General features: G+C 44.9%; 2 protein-coding genes across 2 annotated transcripts in view; both read right to left on the reverse strand.

Moving 5' to 3' along the window:
- Positions 1–1,056: 1,056 nt before the first annotated feature.
- LOC146960450 (uncharacterized) lies at positions 1,057–3,872 on the reverse strand (the record flags this gene model as incomplete). The annotated part of the gene is made up of 8 exons (XM_085772366.1): positions 3,794–3,872; positions 3,523–3,629; positions 3,100–3,306; positions 2,777–2,887; positions 2,075–2,216; positions 1,804–1,910; positions 1,381–1,587; positions 1,057–1,167 (listed from the first exon to the last, which is right to left on the reverse strand). Coding segments are annotated over exons 1-8 (1,071 nt in total), but the record flags the coding sequence as incomplete, so codon positions are not given.
- A 1,665-nt stretch (positions 3,873–5,537) lies between these two features.
- The window catches only part of LOC146960451 (uncharacterized), a 46,574-nt gene continuing 39,378 nt past the window's right edge, over positions 5,538–12,733 (reverse strand). Inside the window, exons 3-16 of the mRNA XM_085772367.1 lie at positions 12,235–12,441; positions 11,911–12,021; positions 10,677–10,818; positions 10,406–10,506; positions 9,983–10,189; positions 9,659–9,769; positions 8,957–9,098; positions 8,686–8,792; positions 8,263–8,469; positions 7,939–8,049; positions 6,568–6,709; positions 6,312–6,403; positions 5,874–6,080; positions 5,538–5,660 (exon numbers count right to left, since the gene is read on the reverse strand). Coding sequence (XP_085628493.1) covers positions 5,538–5,660; positions 5,874–6,080; positions 6,312–6,403; positions 6,568–6,709; positions 7,939–8,049; positions 8,263–8,469; positions 8,686–8,792; positions 8,957–9,098; positions 9,659–9,769; positions 9,983–10,189; positions 10,406–10,506; positions 10,677–10,818; positions 11,911–12,021; positions 12,235–12,441 — 2,010 coding nt within the window. The remainder of the gene's footprint in view (positions 5,661–5,873; positions 6,081–6,311; positions 6,404–6,567; positions 6,710–7,938; positions 8,050–8,262; positions 8,470–8,685; positions 8,793–8,956; positions 9,099–9,658; positions 9,770–9,982; positions 10,190–10,405; positions 10,507–10,676; positions 10,819–11,910; positions 12,022–12,234; positions 12,442–12,733) is intronic.

Here is a 12,733-nt window from a genome sequence, read left to right on the forward strand (position 1 = left end):
GGGAGGAGTAGATGCAAATCGATTTATTTAGCGAGGGCAATGTGATTTACCAAACCAGGAAGAGATTGCGGTGGCTGTTTTTGCGTCTTTATTTACCACGTCTGAAAACCATGTACTAACTGATACAACTTTGTGAAAACGTATGCGTTTATTGGTTTGATACCTGTCAGAGCTCCATGATCTTACATCTCTGCATTTCCTCACGTCTGGGTAATTCTGTAACAGTTTTTCAGCCGTGTTAAAAGTCTTTTACGCGCCGTTACGCACGGCACACGTCTGTCCTGCAGTGCGCTCCTCTCTTTTCCTCTCCTCTCCTCCCTCTCCAGTACCTGGCTGCTCAGCTCCGTCTCTCAGTCCCGGTCCCGGACTGAGAGACGTCACCGCTGCCTTCACCCGTCTTTGATCCCTCTGGTCAGTGGTCAGAGCGTTTAGATCCGTGTGTCCCACCTGAGCTTTCTATTAATCCACTGGATCATGGGCGGCATACACACACATGTTATAGGTGTGTGATTGTCGCTGCAGCTGCTGCCTGTTTGTCACTCTATGACGAGTTGGGCCCTGTAGCGATTTGTGTTTATTTATCTAAACAGAGCGCGAGAGAGATGAACACACATGCTGTCATTGTATGCATCGGATCAAATGTCATTCTGTCCCTTCGTCCGTCCAGCTCTCTGTCCACTCTCTCCATGGCGGAAACGATTACTACTCGCAAAACCCTCATTTACATATTGCGGTTTGCACGTGTTTTCATTTAGCGGGTTACTCTTAGTAGATCAGCTGTTTTGCGTGCGCTAACCAAACACGCAATATTTTAGCGGGTGCAAACAATATAGTGCCCGCTATCTGGGATCTTAGTAAATCCGGCCCATGGTGCATAAATGAGACAGTATGTCTGTGCTTTATGGGGGCGGGACTAGATAAGCTTTTGCTTCTCCCGCTTTTCCCTTTCGGCCATGTATTGTATTATTTGATGATGAAGTGTGATGATGATGATTTAAATTGACATGCCCGAAATAAACAAATTGATTGATTGTGCTACATCCGTTAAGACCTCACCCTCTCTGTTCCATTAAGCGCCGCATTTGTGTTGTTTCTCTGCTGTGTGCGGAAGATAATTGAGCTGTTGTCTGATGTGTTTCGAGCACAGACGAAAAGCATGGTGATGCCCTGAGGAGAAAAAAGAAGAGAAGAACAATTAGACTTTTGTCTCTATTGCAGAAACAACAGGCGAAATACAAAGTCAACAAGTTTTTCCTACAAGATCCTGTGATCTGGTTCAGTATTGTTTGTATAATACCAGCACTTTAAACATCTCCATCTGTCTGATTGGGTTTTTATGAGGCCTTGGGGTGAGTGTTTTTTTTGTTTGTTTGTTTTTACCTCAGATGCGTTGACGGTCAGTCCCAGAGCGACGTAGCCTGTTGACTCTCCTCTGAGCTGGATGGTCAGGTCGGTGCCGTTGGGAGGCATCAGGCTGCTGGCATTCACTGATCCAAACAGACAGGTGCCATTTCCTGCAGGATCGCAGTCGTCTGGTGTCTCCACACACAGTTTACTGACTGCACACCCGTCCCGAGTGATGTTCACCTGGTGGTAAACACAACACACAGTTACTCCCACTGAGCTAATGTGCTGTTTTTGTCTCTTTTTGTACCAAGAAAATAACACGTTTCTGATTCTGGTTTGGTTTGAATCAAAGGCTAAAACCTGTTACCAGGACCAAAGTTATTATAACATTGTGGAGCTCTACAGTTACTGAAAAAATAAAGGTGAACCAACCGTTGCATTGGAAAATGTCAGTACTGGTGTTGTTGGTGCTGGTGCTGGTGCTGGCTCTGTGCTGGCGGGGTTGGCAACATCCAGAAGGCCGCTGTTAAAGCTCTGGTTGAAGGTACCGACCACATCTGTAGCTGTGCAAAACCAGGAGTTAAACAGTGAGAAGTCTGACAGCAGTAGTGTGGCTGAATCTGGATCCAAGGAGGCCATTTGATTTAATTTGGATAATTTACAGCTGAAATTCAATGTGAATCAGTAGCAAGTAGTGAATTGCTGCAGATCTCTTGTTTCCACTTACTAGTATTAAAGGGGCCAGTTCCCATGACGATGGAGAGGGTGGTGGCATTGCTGCTGCCCAGTTTGGTGGCGTTCACCATGGGGACTACAAACTCGCACCGGATCACGTTCCCTACCACCGAGCCACGGATTTCTCTCACAATCTGGGAAGGTGAGGTGACATTATAGTTAGATACTGAGCTAAAATTAGATGCAGTTCAAGTTTAATTGGCCCATTGTGAGAAATTATATTGGTGAGGAAACATGAGGAGAAGTCAAACCAATACAGATAGCTGTAGAAGATGATTGTGATACATAATCTGCCATCATTTTTGTTCTTAAAGTTGAATTTGTGATTCTTGATATTGCTAAAGTGATTCAAACTACTCTCCAAATTGGTGCGTTCAAGTGCTGCTGGGGAAATTTGATGTACGCACCATGAACACTTTGAAAAAAAGTGGATTTTGCAGGTCAGATTTCTGACATTTGGTCGATTAATGGTGTGGAAAACAAATTGAATCATTAGATTGTCACAGTCTTCATGTTCAATATAATCCATCCTGACTAAAAATCTTTGACAGATGTTGGAGTGACGTGTCAGAATACACTATGATCCACACACCAAGTAAGATCATATCTGAATGACATGTCTAAAATGTGCCTACTATTACACATGGTGCATAAATGAGACAGTATGTCTGTGCTACATCCGTTAGGACCTCACCCTCTCTGTTGCATTAAGCGCCGCATTTGTGTTGTTTCTCTGCTGTGTGCGGAAGATAATTGAACTGTTGTCTGATGTGTTTCGAGCACAGACGAAAAGCATGGTGATGCCCTGAGGAGAAAAAAGAAGAGAAGAACAATTAGACTTTGTCTCTATTGCGGAAACAACAGGCGAAATACAAAGTCAACAAGTTTTTCCTACAAGATCCTGTGATCTGGTTCAGTATTGTTTGTATAATACCAGCACTTTAAACATCTCCATCTGTCTGATTGGGTTTTTATGAGGCCTTGGGGTGAGTGTTTTTTTTGTTTGTTTGTTTTTACCTCAGATGCATTGACGGTCAGTCCCAGAGCGACGTAGCCTGTTGACTCTCCTCTGAGCTGGATGGTCAGGTCGGTGCCGTTGGGAGGCATCAGGCTGCTGGCATTCACTGATCCAAACAGACAGGTGCCATTTCCTGCAGGATCACAGTCGTCTGGTGTCTCCACACACAGTTTACTGACTGCACACCCGTCCCGAGTGATGTTCACCTGGTGGTAAACACAACACACAGTTACTCCCACTGAGCTAATGTGCTGTTTTTGTCTCTTTTTGTACCCAGAAAATAACACGTTTCTGATTCTGGTTTGGTTTGAATCAAAGGCTACAACCTGTTACCAGGACCAAAGTTATTATAACATTGCGGAGCTCTACAGTTACTGAAAAAATAAAGGTGAACCAACCGTTGCATTGGAAAATGTCAGTACTGGTGTTGTTGGTGCTGGTGTTGGTGCTGGCTCTGTGCTGGCGGGGTTGGCAACATCCAGAAGGTCGCTGTTAAAGCTCTGGTTGAACGTACCGACCACATCTGTAGCTGTGCAAAACCAGGAGTTAAACAGTGAGAAGTCTGACAGCAGTAGTGTGGCTGAATCTGGATCCAAGGAGGCCATTTGATTTAATTTGGATAATGTACAGCTGAAATTCAATGTGAATCAGTAGCAAGTAGTGAATTGCTGCAGATCTCTTGTTTCCACTTACTAGCATTAAAGGGGCCAGTTCCCATGACGATGGAGAGGGTGGTGGCTTTGCTGCTGCCCAGTTTGGTGGCGTTCACCATGGGGACTACAAACTCGCACCGGATCACGTTCCCTACCACCGAGCCACGGATTTCTCTCACAATCTGGGAAGGTGAGGTGACATTATAGTTAGATACTGAGCTAAAATTAGATGCAGTTCAAGTTTAATTGGCCCATTGTGAGAAATTATATTGGTGAGGAAACATGAGGAGAAGTCAAACCAATACAGATAGCTGTAGAAGATGATTGTGATACATAATCTGCCATCATTTTTGTTCTTAAAGTTGAATTTGTGATTCTTGATATTGCTAAAGTGATTCAAAACTACTCTCCAAATTGGTGCGTTCAAGTGCTGCTGGGGAAATTTGATGTACGGACCATGAACACGTTGAAAAAAAGTGGATTTTGCAGGTCAGATTTCTGACATTTGGCGTGGAAAACAATGTGAATCATTAGATTGTCACAGTCTTCATGTTCAATAATCCATCCTGACTAAAAATCTTTGACAGATGTTGGAGTGACGTCTCAGAATACACTATGATCCACACACCAAGTAAGATCATATATGAATGACATGTCTAAAATGTGCCTACTATTACACATGGGGCCGGATTTACTAAAGGTTTGCGTGTATTAAAACGTGTGCAAATGTGATTGCACGCGCAAACACACGTGGAACCTGATCTACTAACCGGACGCACCGAGGATTGCGTCTCTCAAATGGGCAAAATAGCACGTGCAATCCATTTAGCGTGTTTGCCTTGATGAATATGCAAATAGCTAGAACGTGCAAAAATACTGGGAGGAGTAGATGCAAATCGATTTATTTAGCGAGGGCAATGTGATTTACCAAACCAGGAAGAGATTGCGGTGGCTGTTTTTGCGTCTTTATTTACCACGTCTGAAAACCATGTACTAACTGATACAACTTTGTGAAAACGTATGCGTTTATTGGTTTGATACCTGTCAGAGCTCCATGATCTTACATCTCTGCATTTCCTCACGTCTGGGTAATTCTGTAACAGTTTTTCAGCCGTGTTAAAAGTCTTTTACGCGCCGTTACGCACGGCACACGTCTGTCCTGCAGTGCGCTCCTCTCTTTTCCTCTCCTCTCCTCCCTCTCCAGTACCTGGCTGCTCAGCTCCGTCTCTCAGTCCCGGTCCCGGACTGAGAGACGTCACCGCTGCCTTCACCCGTCTTTGATCCCTCTGGTCAGTGGTCAGAGCGTTTAGATCCGTGTGTCCCACCTGAGCTTTCTATTAATCCACTGGATCATGGGCGGCATACACACACATGTTATAGGTGTGTGATTGTCGCTGCAGCTGCTGCCTGTTTGTCACTCTATGACGAGTTGGGCCCTGTAGCGATTTGTGTTTATTTATCTAAACAGAGCGCGAGAGAGATGAACACACATGCTGTCATTGTATGCATCGGATCAAATGTCATTCTGTCCCTTCGTCCGTCCAGCTCTCTGTCCACTCTCTCCATGGCGGAAACGATTACTACTCGCAAAACCCTCATTTACATATTGCGGTTTGCACGTGTTTTCATTTAGCGGGTTACTCTTAGTAGATCAGCTGTTTTGCGTGCACTAACCAAACACGCAATATTTTAGCGGGTGCAAACAATATAGCGCCCGCTATCTGGGATCTTAGTAAATCCGGCCCATGGTGCATAAATGAGACAGTATGTCTGTGCTACATCCGTTAGGACCTCACCCTCTCTGTTCCATTAAGCGCCGCATTTGTGTTGTTTCTCTGCTGTGTGCGGAAGATAATTGAGCTGTTGTCTGATGTGTTTCGAGCACAGACGAAAAGCATGGTGATGCCCTGAGGAGAAAAAAGAAGAGAAGAACAATTAGACTTTTGTCTCTATTGCAGAAACAACAGGCGAAATACAAAGTCAACAAGTTTTTCCTACAAGATCCTGTGATCTGGTTCAGTATTGTTTGTATAATACCAGCACTTTAAACATCTCCATCTGTCTGATTGGGTTTTTATGAGGCCTTGGGGTGAGTGTTTTTTTTGTTTGTTTGTTTTTACCTCAGATGCGTTGACGGTCAGTCCCAGAGCGACGTAGCCTGTTGACTCTCCTCTGAGCTGGATGGTCAGGTCGGTGCCGTTGGGAGGCATCAGGCTGCTGGCATTCACTGATCCAAACAGACAGGTGCCATTTCCTGCAGGATCGCAGTCGTCTGGTGTCTCCACACACAGTTTACTGACTGCACACCCGTCCCGAGTGATGTTCACCTGGTGGTAAACACAACACACAGTTACTCCCACTGAGCTAATGTGCTGTTTTTGTCTCTTTCTGTACCAAGAAAATAACACGTTTCTGATTCTGGTTTGGTTTGAATCAAAGGCTAAAACCTGTTACCAGGACCAAAGTTATTATAACATTGTGGAGCTCTACAGTTACTGAAAAAATAAAGGTGAATCAACCGTTGCATTGGAAAATGTCAGTACTGGTGTTGTTGGTGCTGGTGCTGGTGCTGGCTCTGTGCTGGCGGGGTTGGCAACATCCAGAAGGCCGCTGTTAAAGCTCTGGTTGAAGGTACCGACCACATCTGTAGCTGTGCAAAACCAGGAGTTAAACAGTGAGAAGTCTGACAGCAGTAGTGTGGCTGAATCTGGATCCAAGGAGGCCATTTGATTTAATTTGGATAATTTACAGCTGAAATTCAATGTGAATCAGTAGCAAGTAGTGAATTGCTGCAGATCTCTTGTTTCCACTTACTAGTATTAAAGGGGCCAGTTCCCATGACGATGGAGAGGGTGGTGGCATTGCTGCTGCCCAGTTTGGTGGCGTTCACCATGGGGACTACAAACTCGCACCGGATCACGTTCCCTACCACCGAGCCACGGATTTCTCTCACAATCTGGGAAGGTGAGGTGACATTATAGTTAGATACTGAGCTAAAATTAGATGCAGTTCAAGTTTAATTGGCCCATTGTGAGAAATTATATTGGTGAGGAAACATGAGGAGAAGTCAAACCAATACAGATAGCTGTAGAAGATGATTGTGATACATAATCTGCCATCATTTTTGGCGGGAGGAGTAGATGCAAATCGATTTATTTAGCGAGGGCAATGTGATTTACCAAACCAGGAAGAGATTGCGGTGGCTGTTTTTGCGTCTTTATTTACCACGTCTGAAAACCATGTACTAACTGATACAACTTTGTGAAAACGTATGCGTTTATTGGTTTGATACCTGTCAGAGCTCCATGATCTTACATCTCTGCATTTCCTCACGTCTGGGTAATTCTGTAACAGTTTTTCAGCCGTGTTAAAAGTCTTTTACGCGCCGTTACGCACGGCACACGTCTGTCCTGCAGTGCGCTCCTCTCTTTTCCTCTCCTCTCCTCCCTCTCCAGTACCTGGCTGCTCAGCTCCGTCTCTCAGTCCCGGTCCCGGACTGAGAGACGTCACCGCTGCCTTCACCCGTCTTTGATCCCTCTGGTCAGTGGTCAGAGCGTTTAGATCCGTGTGTCCCACCTGAGCTTTCTATTAATCCACTGGATCATGGGCGGCATACACACACATGTTATAGGTGTGTGATTGTCGCTGCAGCTGCTGCCTGTTTGTCACTCTATGACGAGTTGGGCCCTGTAGCGATTTGTGTTTATTTATCTAAACAGAGCGCGAGAGAGATGAACACACATGCTGTCATTGTATGCATCGGATCAAATGTCATTCTGTCCCTTCGTCCGTCCAGCTCTCTGTCCACTCTCTCCATGGCGGAAACGATTACTACTCGCAAAACCCTCATTTACATATTGCGGTTTGCACGTGTTTTCATTTAGCGGGTTACTCTTAGTAGATCAGCTGTTTTGCGTGCGCTAACCAAACACGCAATATTTTAGCGGGTGCAAACAATATAGCGCCCGCTATCTGGGATCTTAGTAAATCCGGCCCATGGTGCATAAATGAGACAGTATGTCTGTGCTTTATGGGGGCGGGACTAGATAAGCTTTTGCTTCTCCCGCTTTTCCCTTTCGGCCATGTATTGTATTATTTGATGATGAAGTGTGATGATGATGATTTAAATTGACATGCCCGAAATAAACAAATTGATTGATTGTGCTACATCCGTTAAGACCTCACCCTCTCTGTTCCATTAAGCGCCGCATTTGTGTTGTTTCTCTGCTGTGTGCGGAAGATAATTGAGCTGTTGTCTGATGTGTTTCGAGCACAGACGAAAAGCATGGTGATGCCCTGAGGAGAAAAAAGAAGAGAAGAACAATTAGACTTTTGTCTCTATTGCAGAAACAACAGGCGAAATACAAAGTCAACAAGTTTTTCCTACAAGATCCTGTGATCTGGTTCAGTATTGTTTGTATAATACCAGCACTTTAAACATCTCCATCTGTCTGATTGGGTTTTTATGAGGCCTTGGGGTGAGTGTTTTTTTTGTTTGTTTGTTTTTACCTCAGATGCGTTGACGGTCAGTCCCAGAGCGACGTAGCCTGTTGACTCTCCTCTGAGCTGGATGGTCAGGTCGGTGCCGTTGGGAGGCATCAGGCTGCTGGCATTCACTGATCCAAACAGACAGGTGCCATTTCCTGCAGGATCGCAGTCGTCTGGTGTCTCCACACACAGTTTACTGACTGCACACCCGTCCCGAGTGATGTTCACCTGGTGGTAAACACAACACACAGTTACTCCCACTGAGCTAATGTGCTGTTTTTGTCTCTTTTTGTACCAAGAAAATAACACGTTTCTGATTCTGGTTTGGTTTGAATCAAAGGCTAAAACCTGTTACCAGGACCAAAGTTATTATAACATTGTGGAGCTCTACAGTTACTGAAAAAATAAAGGTGAACCAACCGTTGCATTGGAAAATGTCAGTACTGGTGTTGTTGGTGCTGGTGCTGGTGCTGGCTCTGTGCTGGCGGGGTTGGCAACATCCAGAAGGCCGCTGTTAAAGCTCTGGTTGAAGGTACCGACCACATCTGTAGCTGTGCAAAACCAGGAGTTAAACAGTGAGAAGTCTGACAGCAGTAGTGTGGCTGAATCTGGATCCAAGGAGGCCATTTGATTTAATTTGGATAATTTACAGCTGAAATTCAATGTGAATCAGTAGCAAGTAGTGAATTGCTGCAGATCTCTTGTTTCCACTTACTAGTATTAAAGGGGCCAGTTCCCATGACGATGGAGAGGGTGGTGGCATTGCTGCTGCCCAGTTTGGTGGCGTTCACCATGGGGACTACAAACTCGCACCGGATCACGTTCCCTACCACCGAGCCACGGATTTCTCTCACAATCTGGGAAGGTGAGGTGACATTATAGTTAGATACTGAGCTAAAATTAGATGCAGTTCAAGTTTAATTGGCCCATTGTGAGAAATTATATTGGTGAGGAAACATGAGGAGAAGTCAAACCAATACAGATAGCTGTAGAAGATGATTGTGATACATAATCTGCCATCATTTTTGTTCTTAAAGTTGAATTTGTGATTCTTGATATTGCTAAAGTGATTCAAACTACTCTCCAAATTGGTGCGTTCAAGTGCTGCTGGGGAAATTTGATGTACGCACCATGAACACTTTGAAAAAAAGTGGATTTTGCAGGTCAGATTTCTGACATTTGGTCGATTAATGGTGTGGAAAACAAATTGAATCATTAGATTGTCACAGTCTTCATGTTCAATATAATCCATCCTGACTAAAAATCTTTGACAGATGTTGGAGTGACGTGTCAGAATACACTATGATCCACACACCAAGTAAGATCATATCTGAATGACATGTCTAAAATGTGCCTACTATTACACATGGTGCATAAATGAGACAGTATGTCTGTGCTACATCCGTTAGGACCTCACCCTCTCTGTTGCATTAAGCGCCGCATTTGTGTTGTTTCTCTGCTGTGTGCGGAAGATAATTGAACTGTTGTCTGATGTGTTTCGAGCACAGACGAAAAGCATGGTGATGCCCTGAGGAGAAAAAAGAAGAGAAGAACAATTAGACTTTTGTCTCTATTGCGGAAACAACAGGCGAAATACAAAGTCAACAAGTTTTTCCTACAAGATCCTGTGATCTGGTTCAGTATTGTTTGTATAATACCAGCACTTTAAACATCTCCATCTGTCTGATTGGGTTTTTATGAGGCCTTGGGGTGAGTGTTTTTTTTGTTTGTTTGTTTTTACCTCAGATGCATTGACGGTCAGTCCCAGAGCGACGTAGCCTGTTGACTCTCCTCTGAGCTGGATGGTCAGGTCGGTGCCGTTGGGAGGCATCAGGCTGCTGGCATTCACTGATCCAAACAGACAGGTGCCATTTCCTGCAGGATCACAGTCGTCTGGTGTCTCCACACACAGTTTACTGACTGCACACCCGTCCCGAGTGATGTTCACCTGGTGGTAAACACAACACACAGTTACTCCCACTGAGCTAATGTGCTGTTTTTGTCTCTTTTTGTACCCAGAAAATAACACGTTTCTGATTCTGGTTTGGTTTGAATCAAAGGCTACAACCTGTTACCAGGACCAAAGTTATTATAACATTGCGGAGCTCTACAGTTACTGAAAAAATAAAGGTGAACCAACCGTTGCATTGGAAAATGTCAGTACTGGTGTTGTTGGTGCTGGTGCTGGTGCTGGCTCTGTGCTGGCGGGGTTGGCAACATCCAGAAGGTCGCTGTTAAAGCTCTGGTTGAACGTACCGACCACATCTGTAGCTGTGCAAAACCAGGAGTTAAACAGTGAGAAGTCTGACAGCAGTAGTGTGGCTGAATCTGGATCCAAGGAGGCCATTTGATTTAATTTGGATAATTTACAGCTGAAATTCAATGTGAATCAGTAGCAAGTAGTGAATTGCTGCAGATCTCTTGTTTCCACTTACTAGCATTAAAGGGGCCAGTTCCCATGACGATGGAGAGGGTGGTGGCTTTGCTGCTGCCCAGTTTGGTGGCGTTCACCATGGGGACTACAAACTCGCACCGGATCACGTTCCCTACCACCGAGCCACGGATTTCTCTCACAATCTGGGAAGGTGAGGTGACATTATAGTTAGATACTGAGCTAAAATTAGATGCAGTTCAAGTTTAATTGGCCCATTGTGAGAAATTATATTGGTGAGGAAACATGAGGAGAAGTCAAACCAATACAGATAGCTGTAGAAGATGATTGTGATACATAATCTGCCATCATTTTTGGCGGGGAGGAGTAGATGCAAATCGATTTATTTAGCGAGGGCAATGTGATTTACCAAACCAGGAAGAGATTGCGGTGGCTGTTTTTGCGTCTTTATTTACCACGTCTGAAAACCATGTACTAACTGATACAACTTTGTGAAAACGTATGCGTTTATTGGTTTGATACCTGTCAGAGCTCCATGATCTTACATCTCTGCATTTCCTCACGTCTGGGTAATTCTGTAACAGTTTTTCAGCCGTGTTAAAAGTCTTTTACGCGCCGTTACGCACGGCACACGTCTGTCCTGCAGTGCGCTCCTCTCTTTTCCTCTCCTCTCCTCCCTCTCCAGTACCTGGCTGCTCAGCTCCGTCTCTCAGTCCCGGTCCCGGACTGAGAGACGTCACCGCTGCCTTCACCCGTCTTTGATCCCTCTGGTCAGTGGTCAGAGCGTTTAGATCCGTGTGTCCCACCTGAGCTTTCTATTAATCCACTGGATCATGGGCGGCATACACACACATGTTATAGGTGTGTGATTGTCGCTGCAGCTGCTGCCTGTTCGTCACTCTATGACGAGTTGGGCCCTGTAGCGATTTGTGTTTATTTATCTAAAAAGAGCGCGAGAGAGATGAACACACATGCTGTCATTGTATGCATCGGATCAAATGTCATTCTGTCCCTTCGTCCGTCCAGCTCTCTGTCCACTCTCTCCATGGCGGAAACGATTACCACTTGCAAAACCCTCATTTACATATTGCGGTTTGCACGTGTTTTCATTTAGCGGGTTACTCTTAGTAGATAAGCTGTTTTGCGTGCACTAACCAAACACGCAATATTTTAGCGGGTGCAAACAATATAGCGCCCGCTATCTGGGATCTTAGTAAATCCGGCCCATGGTGCATGAATGAGACAGTATGTCTGTGCTACATCCGTTAGGACCTCACCCTCTCTGTTCCATTAAGCGCCGCATTTGTGTTGTTTCTCTGCTGTGTGCGGAAGATAATTGAGCTGTTGTCTGATGTGTTTCGAGCACAGACGAAAAGCATGGTGATGCCCTGAGGAGAAAAAAGAAGAGAAGAACAATTAGACTTTTGTCTCCATTGCGGAAACAACAGGCGAAATACAAAGTCAACAAGTTTTTCCTACAAGATCCTGTGATCTGGTTCAGTATTGTTTGTATAATACCAGCACTTTAAACATCTCCATCTGTCTGATTGGGTTTTTATGAGGCCTTGGGGTGAGTGTTTTTTTTGTTTGTTTGTTTTTACCTCAGATGCGTTGACGGTCAGTCCCAGAGCGACGTAGCCTGTTGACTCTCCTCTGAGCTGGATGGTCAGGTCGGTGCCGTTGGGAGGCATCAGGCTGCTGGCATTCACTGATCCAAACAGACAGGTGCCATTTCCTGCAGGATCACAGTCGGCTGGTGTCTCCACACACAGTTTAGTGACTGCACACCCGTCCCGAGTGATGTTCACCTGGTGGTAAACACAACACACAGTTACTCCCACTGAGCTAATGTGCTGTTTTTGTCTCTTTTTGTACCAAGAAAATAACATGTTTCTGATTCTGGTTTGGTTTGAATCAAAGGCTAAAACCTGTTACCAGGACCAAAGTTATTATAACATTGTGGAGCTCTACAGTTACTGAAAAAATAAAGGTGAACCAACCGTTGCATTGGAAAATGTCAGTACTGGTGTTGTTGGTGCTGGCTCTGTGCTGGCGGGGTTGGCAACATCCAGAAGGCTGCTGTTAAAGCTCTGGTTGAAG

Source organism: Trachurus japonicus, unplaced genomic scaffold (genome assembly GCF_045865225.1).
Source record: "Trachurus japonicus isolate A0001 unplaced genomic scaffold, Traja_1.0 AP030342.1".
NCBI lineage: Eukaryota > Metazoa > Chordata > Actinopteri > Carangiformes > Carangidae > Trachurus > Trachurus japonicus.